The sequence below is a fragment of the Petromyzon marinus genome, chromosome 58 (assembly GCF_048934315.1).
Source record: "Petromyzon marinus isolate PM22_M1 ecotype Great Lakes invasive population chromosome 58, UKy_Petmar_22M1.pri1.0, whole genome shotgun sequence".
Classification (NCBI taxonomy): Eukaryota; Metazoa; Chordata; class Hyperoartia; order Petromyzontiformes; family Petromyzontidae; genus Petromyzon; species Petromyzon marinus.
In genome coordinates this window covers 1,682,617-1,695,553 of record NC_133724.1, presented here as the reverse complement: position 1 = coordinate 1,695,553, position 12,937 = coordinate 1,682,617, and the positions used below count along the sequence as shown (strand labels likewise).

The window sequence follows — 12,937 nt, the reverse complement described above, 5'->3', positions numbered from 1 at the left end:
TTAACACGGCAGAACAAGGGTTAACACGGCAGAACAAGGGTTATCACGGCAGAACAAGGGTTAACACGGCAGAACAAGGGTTACCACGGCAGAACAAGGGTTAACACGGCAGAACAAGGGTTAACACAGCAGAACAAGGGTTAACACAGCAGAACAAGGGTTATCACGGCTGAACAAGGGTTAACATGGCTGAACAAGGGTTAACACTGCAGAACAAGGGTTAACACGGCTGAACAAGGGTTAACACAGCAGAACAAGGGTTAACACAGCAGGACAAGGGTTAACACGGCAGAACAAGGGTTAACACGGCTGAACAAGGGTTAACACGGCTGAACAAGGGTTAACACAGCAGAACAAGAGTTAACTCGGCTGAACAACGGTTAGCACAGCAGGGCAAGGGTTAACACGGCAGAACAAGGGTTAACACGGCTGAACAAAGGTTAACACAGCAGAACAAGGGTTAACACGGCTGAACAAGGGTTAACACAGCAGAACAAGAGTTAACTCGGCTGAACAAAGGTTAGCACAGCAGGGCAAGGGTTAACACGGCAGAACAAGGGTTAACACGGCTGAACAAGGGTTAAGACGGCAGGGCAAGGGTTAGTACAGCAGCGCAAAGGCTTAACACGGCAGAGCAAAGGGTTGATACTCTCCCCCCCTCCCCACCACTCCCCCCTCTGCCCCCTCCTCGTTCCTCCTCATCTCCCCTACGCCGGCCCCTCAGGCCTCCGCCTCCTCCGTGTGTGAGGAGTGTCCGGAGCGAGTGCTGCTTCAGGTGGAGAAGATGGTGGCGGTGGTGGCAGCGTGGGTGACGCAGGGCAAGGTCACCCCCACCGGCCCCGCCCGCAGCCTCCTGCAGGTCATGGGTGAGTGGCCACTCGCACTGCAGTGAGCAGTGCAAACCGGACACAATGGTGAGCAAGTCACTAAATGTGAATGTAGAATAAATACATTCATTGTGCAAGTCCGATTCATCAAGATTCGGCAAAGGCATAAAAAAAAACAACAATGAAAAAGAGTCCCAGACCAGCGCCAAGAGAACACCGCAGAGCGGCAGTAGTGCCTCGATAATGCGGCACATCAGCACTGAGCTATCGAGACCTGCACAGGGGGTAAGGGTCAGAGTTACAAATGGCATTTGCAAATGTGTGACTGTATCCAGCGCTCACCTTCTGCCTCAGGATTTGTTTCGAAGGAAGACTCACGATGTTAAGGGAGGGAAACTAGATTGTTCCAAGACATTGGCGCTGCGACGGCAAAGGCTCTTGTCATCCATCCCAATCCTCGCTCTTGGGCTTTTCAAAAAAGGCGATTAGACGGACGCCTTCGGCTTCTTGGGCCCGCCAGCGGGTCTCGGACTCCTCCTTCCTCTCCCGCTGCCACGCAGGCGCCATCATGGCCACCGGCCGGGACACGCGCGCCAGGCCGCCGCCCGGCGGGCCCGGCCTGGGCCGGCGGGCCTTCTCGCTGGCCGAGTGCCTGATGGGCGCGCTGATGCGCACGCGCGTGCTGCACGAGGAGAAGCTGGCGCTGCGCACGGAGCGGCTGGCGGCGCTGGGCCGGCGCGTCACGCCGCTGTCGCTGCTGTGCGGCGCGGGGCCGGCGCCGGCCTCGCAGGAGGAGGAGGCGGAGGGCGATCCGGACTGCGCGTTCCAAATCCCCCTCGCGGCGGCGGAGATCATCGACCGGCGGGTCGCGGCGACGGCGGGCGGAGCCGGCGCCGAGCTCACGCAGGTGCGCACGCTTGGGAGGGGCGGGGGGGGCGGGGGGCGGGGGAGGTTGCCGGGGGAGGCTGTCCCCCCCACCCCGCCGTGCTGGCGCCGTGCAGAGCCGGCGCGGCACGGCTCGGGTGCTCTTCCGGTGAACGAACCAAACCGTGCCGCAGGGGCGGCTCGCGATTGGTTACGTTGGGCGGCCGCGTGTAGATGACGCGGTTTCGCACTGTGCTTGAGTTAAGCTGTGGTGGTGGCAACGGCGGCGGTGATGGCGACGTCAATGGTATGGTGATAGTGTGGCGGTGACGGTGGTGTATGTGTCTGTATATGTATATGCATGTAATGTGAATTTCTTTCGCACCATACCTAGCCAACCGTGCTTATTGGAGGTGCGGAATGAGCGGGCGAACGATTGGCGGTGGTGGCAGTGGTCGTGGTGGTGACCGACTGAATGATCCGCACCGTTCCGTTGACGAAGTGCGCCGCACCTTTTGCCGGTCCGACGTGCGTGCCCAGGTGATGCTGGTGATGCCGAGCAGCCCGTTCCCAGAGCCGGATCCCCTGGGCAGCCTCGCCGTGTCGTCCCGCGTCGCCTCGCTGGAGCTGAGCCGCGCCGACGACGGTTCGGTGGTGCCGGTGAGCGACCTGCCCGCCGGCGCCGCCATCCTGGTCACGCTGCCGGGGCCGGCCCTCAACCTCTCCGAGTCGCTGGTGGCGGCGACCGCCGGGACCGCCGGCGATGGCACCGTCTCCGTGCCACCGGGCGGCGCCGTCAACTTCAGCGTGAACGCCAGCAACGAGGACGCGAGGGCCGGCCTGTTCGTGCAGGTCACGTACACGCCCGAGGACGGTGAGGGACCTAGCCGGCACATTACTCACGTGCTCGCTCGCTTGCTCACTCACTCAATCGCTCACTCACTCGTTCAGTCACTCGCTCAATCGTTGGCTCGCTCACTCGCTCATTCACTCGCTCGCACTGCTCAGTCACTCGCTCATGTGCTTACTCAATCGCACACTCGGTCAATCGCTCACGTTGTTCATTCTGTCGCTCGCGCACTCGCTCGTGCTCGCTCGCTCAGTCACTCCCATGCTCACTCGCTTGCTCACTCACTAGCTCGCTCACTCACTTAGTCACTTGCTCGCTCGCTTGCGGAGGGGCAGATGCGGCTGCGAGCGCGGACGCCGTGCGCCGCGTGGATGTGAGCCTGCACGGCTACGCGCCGGCGCTGCCTGGTGACGAGCAGCCGGGGACGGGCGGCGACGCCGTCGTCATCGCCAAGCAGATCCCGCTGGAGGAGGTGGAGCGCGGGAACCTGTCGGCCTGCACGCTCGCCCTGTCGCCCACGTGAGTGACGGCAGGTGGCGCATCTCGCCAGTCGCCGAAAGCTAAACGAAATCGAACGTTTTATTGTACCAGGTATGGCGCTCCGATCGGCACGGTTGGCTACGTACGGTGCGAAAGAAGTTCAACAAACATACGCACAGGGAGCTGTATCGCTCTTTTTAAGCACCACGCCCGACCGCCTTTGTCTCCCCAGTGGGATATTTTTACACACCGCACCAGCTACTCATTTGAGGCTGAGTCAACCTAGGGGAGGCACAGGACCGGTTCAGGTAATTGTCACTGCTGTTGACCGTGAGCAGGAATCGAACTCGGGCCGCAACCCGCTAACCTCTACGCTACCGCCCCCCCCACACACGTTCGCTCACACTCACGCAGGAACAGGGCGGGCACACGCCGACTCGACCCAGGCTGCCGCCCGAGTTGGGAACAGAACCCAAAGCCTTCTTGTCTTGCCGCGAGGCAACGAGCATTATCACCGCGCTACCCCCTGCACGTACTTATGTCGACGACGTTCACGCGTGCCACGTTTTCCCTCCCCCTCCACTCCTGCCCCCCTTCCGGTCTGCCGCCGCCGCCGCCGCCGCCGCCGCCAGGTCGTACGACACGACGCGGCCGTTCATGCTGCTCGTCCGCAACCGGCACGCCGGCTCGGCGGTGCGAGTGCGCGTCGGCGCCTACCTCGCGCTCTGCCAGTGGCTGGCGCCGGGAGCGCCGGACGGCTGGGCTGGCGACGGCACGGAGCCCGACGGGGCCACGGGCCCCGGCGCCGCCGTGTGCCGTAGCCGGCACCTGACGGTGTTCGGGGCCGGCATGTTCGTACCTCCGGGCGCCGTGTCCCTGCTGCCACCGGTGAGCGGGCGGTCGGGCGGGCGGTTGGGCGGGCGGGCGGGCGAGCGGGCGGGCACCGCTTTCCCACAGCGCCAGCGGGGATGATGACGACGACGACGACGATGACAATGATAATTCTTTATTGTATTCATTAGTAATCTGGCGATTCTGCTGCTGCTCCGTTGGCAGTGATGCGCAATGACAACGAGTGACAACAACAACAACAACAACATCGACAATGCAACACCTTCGTCACTAATAACGCTGTGGGGCCTTAAGACAAAAAAATGTTTGTAACGGGTGATGACGTATTGGGCTATGAAGAAGGCCCATTGCCTGAAACGTCGTATTTAATGCACTTTTTTTTTTATTTGAAAGCCACATATCCTGCATCTAAAGCGATATGTTCAACTTTTGTGATGGACATTCAATTTAAGATGGATTTACGTTCGTTGCGCGGTTTTCAATTTTAACGTCTCTGCTCCGAGTTCCGTTTGGTCGTCGCTGCTGCGCTCATTTCCATTTGCCGGTCGTCGTGTTCGTTCGCTGCTGTAGCCGTCGAGATCTGGGGGGATGACCCAGGTCACCCACCCGGCTCTCGCACCCGAGACTCATCCTGCCGTCCCTCTCGTCTCTCTCCCCTCCCTCGATCTCTCGCCCGGCCCGACGACACGTCCCCACGGTTGCCCGCCGCCTAACAGACCCTGGAGAGCCTCTCGCTGGTGGCCGTGCTGGTGTGCGCGGCGCTGTGCGGTGCGTACCTCGTGGTGGCGCTGCTGGCACGGCGGATGGACCTGGTGGACATCAGGCGGGTGGGCGTGGTGCCGCTGTGCGGACCCGAGGGACGCTACAAGTACGAGGTGATGGTGAAGACCGCGTGGGGGAGCGGCTCCGGTGAGTGCGGGTCAGCTGTGTCGGGGGAACCGGGCTGAGTTAGTGAGTGTTAGGTGCGTGGTGGCGCCGCGGTGGCGAGATATTGATATACCTAATTTATTTTTTCCGTGATGATAATTTTCTCGTGTGTCCTTTGTCGTCGTTATTTATGTATTCATTTCTTAGTTTTTTTATTTGCTAAGTAAGTGGGGGTTTTGTTTTCGTGCCATCCGTGTAAGGGACCGGCTAATTGATGTTGTAGCGTTGTGGGATGCAATTGCATGAATGACGTTCTATAAAATCGAATTATTACCTCGCCTGTTATACAGGTGGTCGTGGGTTCGATCCCAACCCTGACACCTGAATATTCAGAAACATGCATTTAGAGTATTTGGCTGCTTAAAATGTCCACGCGATAAGGCACTTCGTTGAGCTACCATTGGTGATAGCCAGGTCGCATCTGAAAAAGAGCCATGTAGCTCAGTGCACCTTGGTCAAATAGAAACAGGAGAAGTAGTCTGGGTGAGTGAGTGTGTATGGGGAGCGGGAGCGTTGCGGTTAAGCGCTACGCTGCGCTACGAACCCGGCGGCCCGGGTTCGATTCCCGTGCACGGCCAACACCGGTGACGATTATCTGAACCGGTCCTGGGCGTCCTATAGGTCGACTCGGCTTCAAATGAGTACCTGGCGCAATGTGTAAACATCGCCACTGGGGAGACAAAGGCGGCTGGGCGTGGTGCTGGCCACCCACCGCCTCGTGTGCTATGCTGGCCTTCATAGGTGCTCACCAACAGCACTTGCCCCAACGGTCTATTGAGGCTATATGGGTGATCTTTGTCTTTGAATGAGTGTGTGGGAGCGGTGGCGCAGTGGTTAGTACACTGCGGTATAAATCCCAGCGAATATTTCAACAGATCCAGGGGCCCCCTCTAGGTCGACTCAGCCTTAAATGAGTCGTTGGTGCGGTGTGTAAGCATCAGCACTGTGGAGATGAAGGCGGCCGGACGTGGTTGTTGGCGACCCACCCCCTCGTGTGCCGTGCCGCCTTTCATATGTGTCTGTTGAACTTCTTTCTCACTCCACATGGTCAACCGCGCTAATCGGAGGCGCGGGGGAAGATCAACGACAAACTAAACACAAAGATCAGTTCTACAGAAATTAGTTCTCAATAATTAGGTATTCGCTAACAGCGCTTGCCTCCTACAGTCCGTTAAAGGCTTTACGGGCGGTGGGGAGGGGATCTTTGTCTTTGTATGCAATCAGAATATTTATTTATCCTGGAGGAATCCGATGAGCTTCGAAGTTCATTTTCACAGACGTCCAGTCCTTCGATAGCTCGTTTGCACTCTCGCTCGCAATGAGCCCCGTGACCTGCGTGCGATTCCCGGCCACCGGCGACGTTCGATCCCACGCTGCCGCTGCTGCTGCCGTGACGAGCGAGCGTGCGTGTGCGTGCGTGTGCGTGCGTGCGTGTGTGCGTGTGTGCGTGCGTGTGTGCGTGCGTGTGCGTGCGAGCGTGCGTGCGTGCGTGTGTGCGTGCGTGTGTGCGTGTGTGCGTGCGTGTGTGCGTGCGTGTGTGCGTGCGTTGCAGGCACCACGGCGCACGTGGGCATCAGCCTGTACGGGCGCGAGAAGAGCGGCGCTCGATTCCTGGCGCGCGACGGCGCCTTCCGGCGCAACGCGGCCGACGTGTTCCACATCGCGTGCCACCTGCGGCTGGGCCGGCTGTGGAAGATCCGCGTGTGGCACGACAACACCGGTAACCCGCGCGCCAACTCGCACACGAACAAAGACAACGATCCCCCCCCCCCCCGCCGTGTAGCCCGTAACAGACTCTTGGGTGGCCAACACCACGCCGGACTCATTTGATGCTGAGTCTACCTAGGGGGGGAGGCCGGTTAAGCTTATCATCACCGGTGTTGGCCATGAGCGGGAATCGAACTCGGGTCGCCGGGTAAGTAGCGCGCCGCGTTCGCCCTTGCACTATTGCTCCACCCCACGCGCACACGACAACAACAACAACAACAACAACCGCCATTCGCCACTAAGTGGCGGTGACATCACCACGACGCTTGTGCCAGGCCATGTGCACCTTGAGGCCACGTGAAGTGTCGAACGCCTGCTGGCGCTCACCCACGCGCGCACACGCACACACACACGCACACGCACACACACAAAGATAAAGATCCCCCATATAGCCTTAACAGACTGTAGGGGCAAGTGCTGTTAGCGAGCACCTATGAAGGCCGAAACGGTACTCGAGGGGGTGGGTGGCCAGCACCACGCTCGACCGTCTTTGTCTCCCCAGTGGCGATGTTTACACACCGCACCAGGTACTCATTTGAGGCTGAGTCGACCTAGGGGAGGCCCGGGACCGTTTCAGATAATTGTCACTGGTGTTGGCCGTGAGTGGGAATCGAACCCGGGTCGCCAGGTTCACAGCGCAGCGCGCTAACCGCTACACTATCGCTCCCCACACACACGCACGCACACGCACGCGCACCGTGCTTCGATTCCCGGCTACGGCTCACGCCAGTGACGAGCGACGTGTGAGCCCGCGTCGCTCGCTTAACCGGCGCGGCGAAACACCACGCGTGGCGAGCGCAGCAGTCACGGCGGGCCGACGCCGGGGACGATCGTCGCGAGACGCCGTCACGTCGCGCCGAGGGCTCCGCCTAACCGCGCGCGTGCGCTACCGCCACCGCCTTCTGGCGCCAGGGCTGAGTCCGGCGTGGCACGTGCGGCACGTGATGGTGCGCGAGCTGGAGACGGGAAAGACGTACGGCTTCATCCTGGACGACTGGCTCTCGGTGGAAAACCAACGCAACGACGGGCTGGTGGAGAGGGACGTGCTCGCCGCCAGTGAGCGCCGCTCGCCCGCACTTGCCCACGCTCGCTCTCACTCGCCCGCACTTGCCCACGCTCGCTCTCACTCGCCCGCACTCGCCCACGCTTGCTCGTTCACACTCGCCCGCACTTGCCCACGCTCGCTCGCTATCACTCGCTTGTACTCACTTTTGCTGATTCGCACTTGCTCTCACGCTCGCTCGCCCGCACTCGCCCACATGCACTCGCCCACGCTCGCTCTCGCTTGCTCAGACTCTCCCAGACTCGCCCGCACGGCCAGCTAACAGCACTTGCCCCAACAGTCCGGTGGCGGTGGCGGCGGTGGCGGCGGCGGGAACTTTGTCTCTGCGTTGCGCGTGGCGGTGCGTCGCGCGCAGGCCCCGAGGACCTGCGCCGCTTTGGCCGCGTGTTCGTGGGCGAGCTGCAGCGCGGCGTGTCGGAGCGCCACGCCTGGCTCTCCGTGCTCGACCGGCCGGCGCGCAGCCGCTTCACGCGAGCGCAGCGCGTCTCCGCCTGCGCCCTGCTGCTCGCCGCCTTCCTGGGCGTCTCGGCCGTGTGGTACGGCGCCGTCGCCTCCAACGCCACCGGCGCCGTCGCCGGGGCCAGGTGAGGAGCCGGGGGCGACCGCGGCGAGCGTGGTTGAATGCGCTTCTGCGGCCGTCTGGAACGCCCTCCCTTCCGATATGAGGAAGCCGTTGGAGCTAAGCAATTTTAAATCGTGTTCGTAGAAAACGAATTTCTTCGGAATTGCTTGGTTGCTGTGTTTAGTTTGTTGTCCTTCCCCACACCTCCAATTAGCACGGTTGGCTACGTACGGTTCCAAAGAAGATTAACATACATATGTGTGTGTGTGTGGTTAGAGCTGTGGTTGTATGTGGTTGTGTGTGTCCATGTGAGTGGGGAGCGGTAGTGTAGCGGTTAGCGCACTGTACTACAAGCTCGGCGACCCGAGTTCGATTCCCGCTCACGGCCAACACCGGTGACGATTATTTGAACCGTTCCTGGGCCTCCCTTGTCCCTACAGTCTGTTAGAAGACTTTACGGGGGATCTTTGTATTTGTGTGTGTGACTAGAGTCCCAGTGTCGGAGTCTCTATCCGTGGGCTGGAGCGACGTGGCGGTTGGCATGGTGACCGCTTGTCTCTCCTTCCCTGTCTACGTCATCCTCTCCCTCGTTTTCCGAAAGTCAAGAACCCAGGTGCCGGGCCTGTCGACGGGCTTTATTTGGTGTCTTTGTGTGTACACGGTGTGTGTGTGTGTACACAGTGTGTGTGTGTGTACACTGTGTGTGTGTGTGTACACTGTGTGTGAACAATGTGTGTGTGTACGCTATGTGTGTGTACACAGTGTGTATGTGTGTGTGTACACTATGTGTGTGTACACTGTGTGTGTACAATGTGTGTGTATACACTGTGTGTGTGTACACTGTGTCTGTGTACACTGTGTGTGTACACTGTGTGTGTACACGGTATGTGTGTACACTGTGTGTATGTGTACACTGTGTGTGTGAACAATGTGTGTGTGTACACAGTGTGTGTGTGTCCAGTGTGTGTGTGTACACGGTGTGTGTATATTGTGTGTGTGTACACAGTGTGTGTGTGTACACTTTGTGTGTGTACACTGTGTGTGTGTGTATGTTCACAGTGTGTGTGTGTACACTGTGTGTGTACATGGTTTTGTGTACACGGTGTGTGTGTGTTAACATGTGTGTGTACATAGTGTGTGTGTGCACTGTGTGTGTGTACATGGTGTTTGTATACACGGTGTGTGTGTTAACATGTGTGTGTGTGTACACTGTGTGTGTACGTGGTGTTTGTGTACACGGTGTGTGTGTGTGAACAATGTGTGTGTGAACAATGTGTGTGTGAACAATGTGTGTGTGTAGACTGTGTGTGTGTACATGGTGTGTGTACATGGTGTTTGTATACACGGTGTGTGTGTTAACATGTGTGTGTACACGGGGTGGCGTGCGTGTGTGCACGGTGTGTGTGTGTGTGCGTAGATCTCGATGCAGCACGTGGACAGCTCCGAGCTGGAGGTGCTGGAGATCGATGCCTACGTGGACGCCTCTGAGGGCGGCGACTCAATGCTGGAGCTCCCCGACATGGAGGCCAGTCCTACGTCTAGCTCGGATCGTCTCTCTCTCTCTCTTGTACCCCACGTCCGTCTCTCTATCTCATATCTCATGTCCATCGATCTCAACCCCCACGTCTCTCTATCTCATATCTCATGTCCATCGATCTCGACCCCCACTTCTCTCTCTCTCTCATGTCCATCGATCTCGACCCCCACGTCTCTCATATCTCATATCTCACGTCCATCGATCTCGACCCCCACGTCTCTCTCTCTCACGTCTCATGTCCATTGATCTCGACCCCCACGTCTCTCTCTCATGTCCATCGATCTCGACCCCCACGTCCATCTCGACTTCATTCCACACGGCGCTCTCGTGTGCACCCTCCGCTGCTAGCGCCTTAGCCACACTAATCGGGTGCTAGAGGAGGGGGTGTTGTCTTGCACTGCACCCGTGTGTGTGTGAGGATTGGTGCTGCCGATCGGTTGTGTATTTCCTCCGCACGTGGCTCCGATAAACGCCAAATGAGATGTGACCGCGAATCTCTCTCTTTGTCTCTCTCTTCCTACAGAACTACCAAGATAGGAAAGAGAGCGTAATCTCGTGAGTACCAGGGTTCACCTGCTGATGCCACTCTTGTTTTTACGTCTCTTGAATTTGCCAATGTGAGTGGCGTTGTGTTCATATCTCTCTCTCAACCAGTTAGAGCCTCCCATACACCACGTGGCTTCCGTGTGGCCACGCCCACTCTGAACCCCTCTCATCTATCTCTCTATCTCAGCCAGCTGGAGCCTCCCTTACACCACGTGGCTTCTGTGTGGCCACGCCCACTCTGAACCCCTCTCATCTATCTCTCTAAACCAGTTAGAGCTTCCCATACACCACGTGGCTTCTGTGTGGCCTCGCCCACTCTGAACCCCTCTCTTCTATCTACCCTCTAACACTACCCATCGACTAACACTACCCATAGACTAATACTTACCCATACACTACCACTACCCATCGACTACACTACCCATAGACTAACACTACCCATACACTACCACTACCCATTCACTACCCATAGACTAACACTCCACACTGCACCTCCGATTAGCATGATTGGCTATGTACGGTGCTTAATAAGTTCAACGTACATACACACGTACATATGGTGCTTGCTCTTTTTTCCCATGCATTGTCTATTCCCCTTCCTGCCGTGTGGCCACGCGGAGGGGCGGTGGAGGGTGCGGTTCAACAGTTGCTCGTCCTTAACTCACGCAAGCGTGCATAGCACGGCCGTCTTGTCAGTCCACTGCTGGACGAGGGCCCCCCCTACGCAGTGGGGTTCGTTGGGGTTGTTTGACCATGCTTCACCACGTTGGCCAGTGCGGGTCGGTGAAGGTGGAGAGCATACACTCACCTATGCTGCCCATCAGCACATATACCCATAGGCTGATCAAGAGACTTAGACTCACACGGAAACCCGTAGACGACTCACACAGAGACTCATAGACTCACACAGAGACCCATAGACTCACACAGATACCCATAGACTCACACAGAGACCCATAGACTCACATAGAGACCCATAGACTTACACAGAGACACATAGACTCACACAGAGACACATAGACTCACACAGAGACACATAGACTTACACAGAGACACATAGACTCACACAGAGACACATAGACTGACACAGAGACTCATAGACTCACACAGAGACCCATAGACTCACACAAAGACCCATATACTCACACAGAGACCCATAGACTCACACAGAGACACATAGACTTACACAGAGACCCATAGACTCACACAGAGACCCATAGACTTACACAGAGACACATAGACTCACACAGAGACCCATAGACTTACACAGAGACCCATATACTCACACAGAGACCCATAGACTTACACAGAGACACATAGACTCACACAGAGACACATAGACTCACACAGAGACCCATAGACTCACACAGAGACCCATAGACTTACACAGAGACACATAGACTCACACAGAGACCCATATACTCACACAGAGACCCATAGACTCACACAGAGACCCATAGACTCACACAGAGACACATAGACTTACACAGAGACACATAGACTCACACAGAGACCCATAGACTTACACAGAGACACATAGACTCATACAGAGACACATAGACTCACACAGAGACCCATAGACTTACACAGAGACCCATAGACTTACACAGAGACCCATAGACTCACACAGAGACACATAGACTCACACAGAGACCCATAGACTTACACAGAGACCCATAGACTCACACAGAGACCCATAGACTTACACAGAGACACATAGACTCACACAGAGACCCATAGACTTACACAAAGACACATAGACTCACACAAAGACCCATATACTCACACAGAGACCCATAGACTCACACAGAGACACATAGACTTACACAGAGACCCATAGACTCACACAGAGACCCATAGACTTACACAGAGACACATAGACTCACACAGAGACCCATAGACTTACACAGAGACCCATATACTCACACAGAGACCCATAGACTTACACAGAGACACATAGACTCACACAGAGACACATAGACTCACACAGAGACCCATAGACTCACACAGAGACCCATAGACTTACACAGAGACACATAGACTCACACAGAGACCCATATACTCACACAGAGACCCATAGACTCACACAGAGACCCATAGACTCACACAGAGACACATAGACTTACACAGAGACCCATAGACTCACACAGAGACCCATAGACTTACACAGAGACACATAGACTCACACAGAGACCCATAGACTTACACAGAGACACATAGACTCATACAGAGACACATAGACTCACACAGAGACCCATAGACTTACACAGAGACCCATAGACTTACACAGAGACCCATAGACTCACACAGAGACACATAGACTCACACAGAGACCCATAGACTTACACAGAGACCCATAGACTCACACAGAGACCCATAGACTTACACAGAGACACATAGACTCACACAGAGACCCATAGACTTACACAAAGACACATAGACTCACACAGAGACCCATAGACTTACACAGAGACACATAGACTCACACAGAGACCCATAGACTTACACAGAGACACATAGACTCACACAGAGACCCATAGACTTACACAGAGACACATAGACTCACACAGAGACCCATAGACTCGCACAGAGACCCATAGACTTACACAGAGACACAGAGACTCACAGAGAGACACATAGACTCACACAGAGACCCATAGAC

At 56.8% G+C, this 12,937-nt stretch overlaps 1 protein-coding gene across 1 annotated transcript in view; it reads left to right on the top strand.

The window, feature by feature from the left end:
* PKD1 (polycystin 1, transient receptor potential channel interacting) overlaps positions 1-12,937 on the top strand; it is a 91,472-nt gene that overhangs the window by 52,374 nt on the left and 26,161 nt on the right. The window contains exons 24-35 of the mRNA XM_076052786.1: positions 725-866; positions 1,388-1,734; positions 2,232-2,565; positions 2,877-3,060; positions 3,654-3,909; positions 4,590-4,782; positions 6,353-6,520; positions 7,480-7,623; positions 7,986-8,214; positions 8,682-8,805; positions 9,610-9,717; positions 10,253-10,284. Of these exons, the coding sequence (XP_075908901.1) occupies positions 725-866; positions 1,388-1,734; positions 2,232-2,565; positions 2,877-3,060; positions 3,654-3,909; positions 4,590-4,782; positions 6,353-6,520; positions 7,480-7,623; positions 7,986-8,214; positions 8,682-8,805; positions 9,610-9,717; positions 10,253-10,284 (2,261 nt within the window). The remainder of the gene's footprint in view (positions 1-724; positions 867-1,387; positions 1,735-2,231; positions 2,566-2,876; positions 3,061-3,653; positions 3,910-4,589; positions 4,783-6,352; positions 6,521-7,479; positions 7,624-7,985; positions 8,215-8,681; positions 8,806-9,609; positions 9,718-10,252; positions 10,285-12,937) is intronic.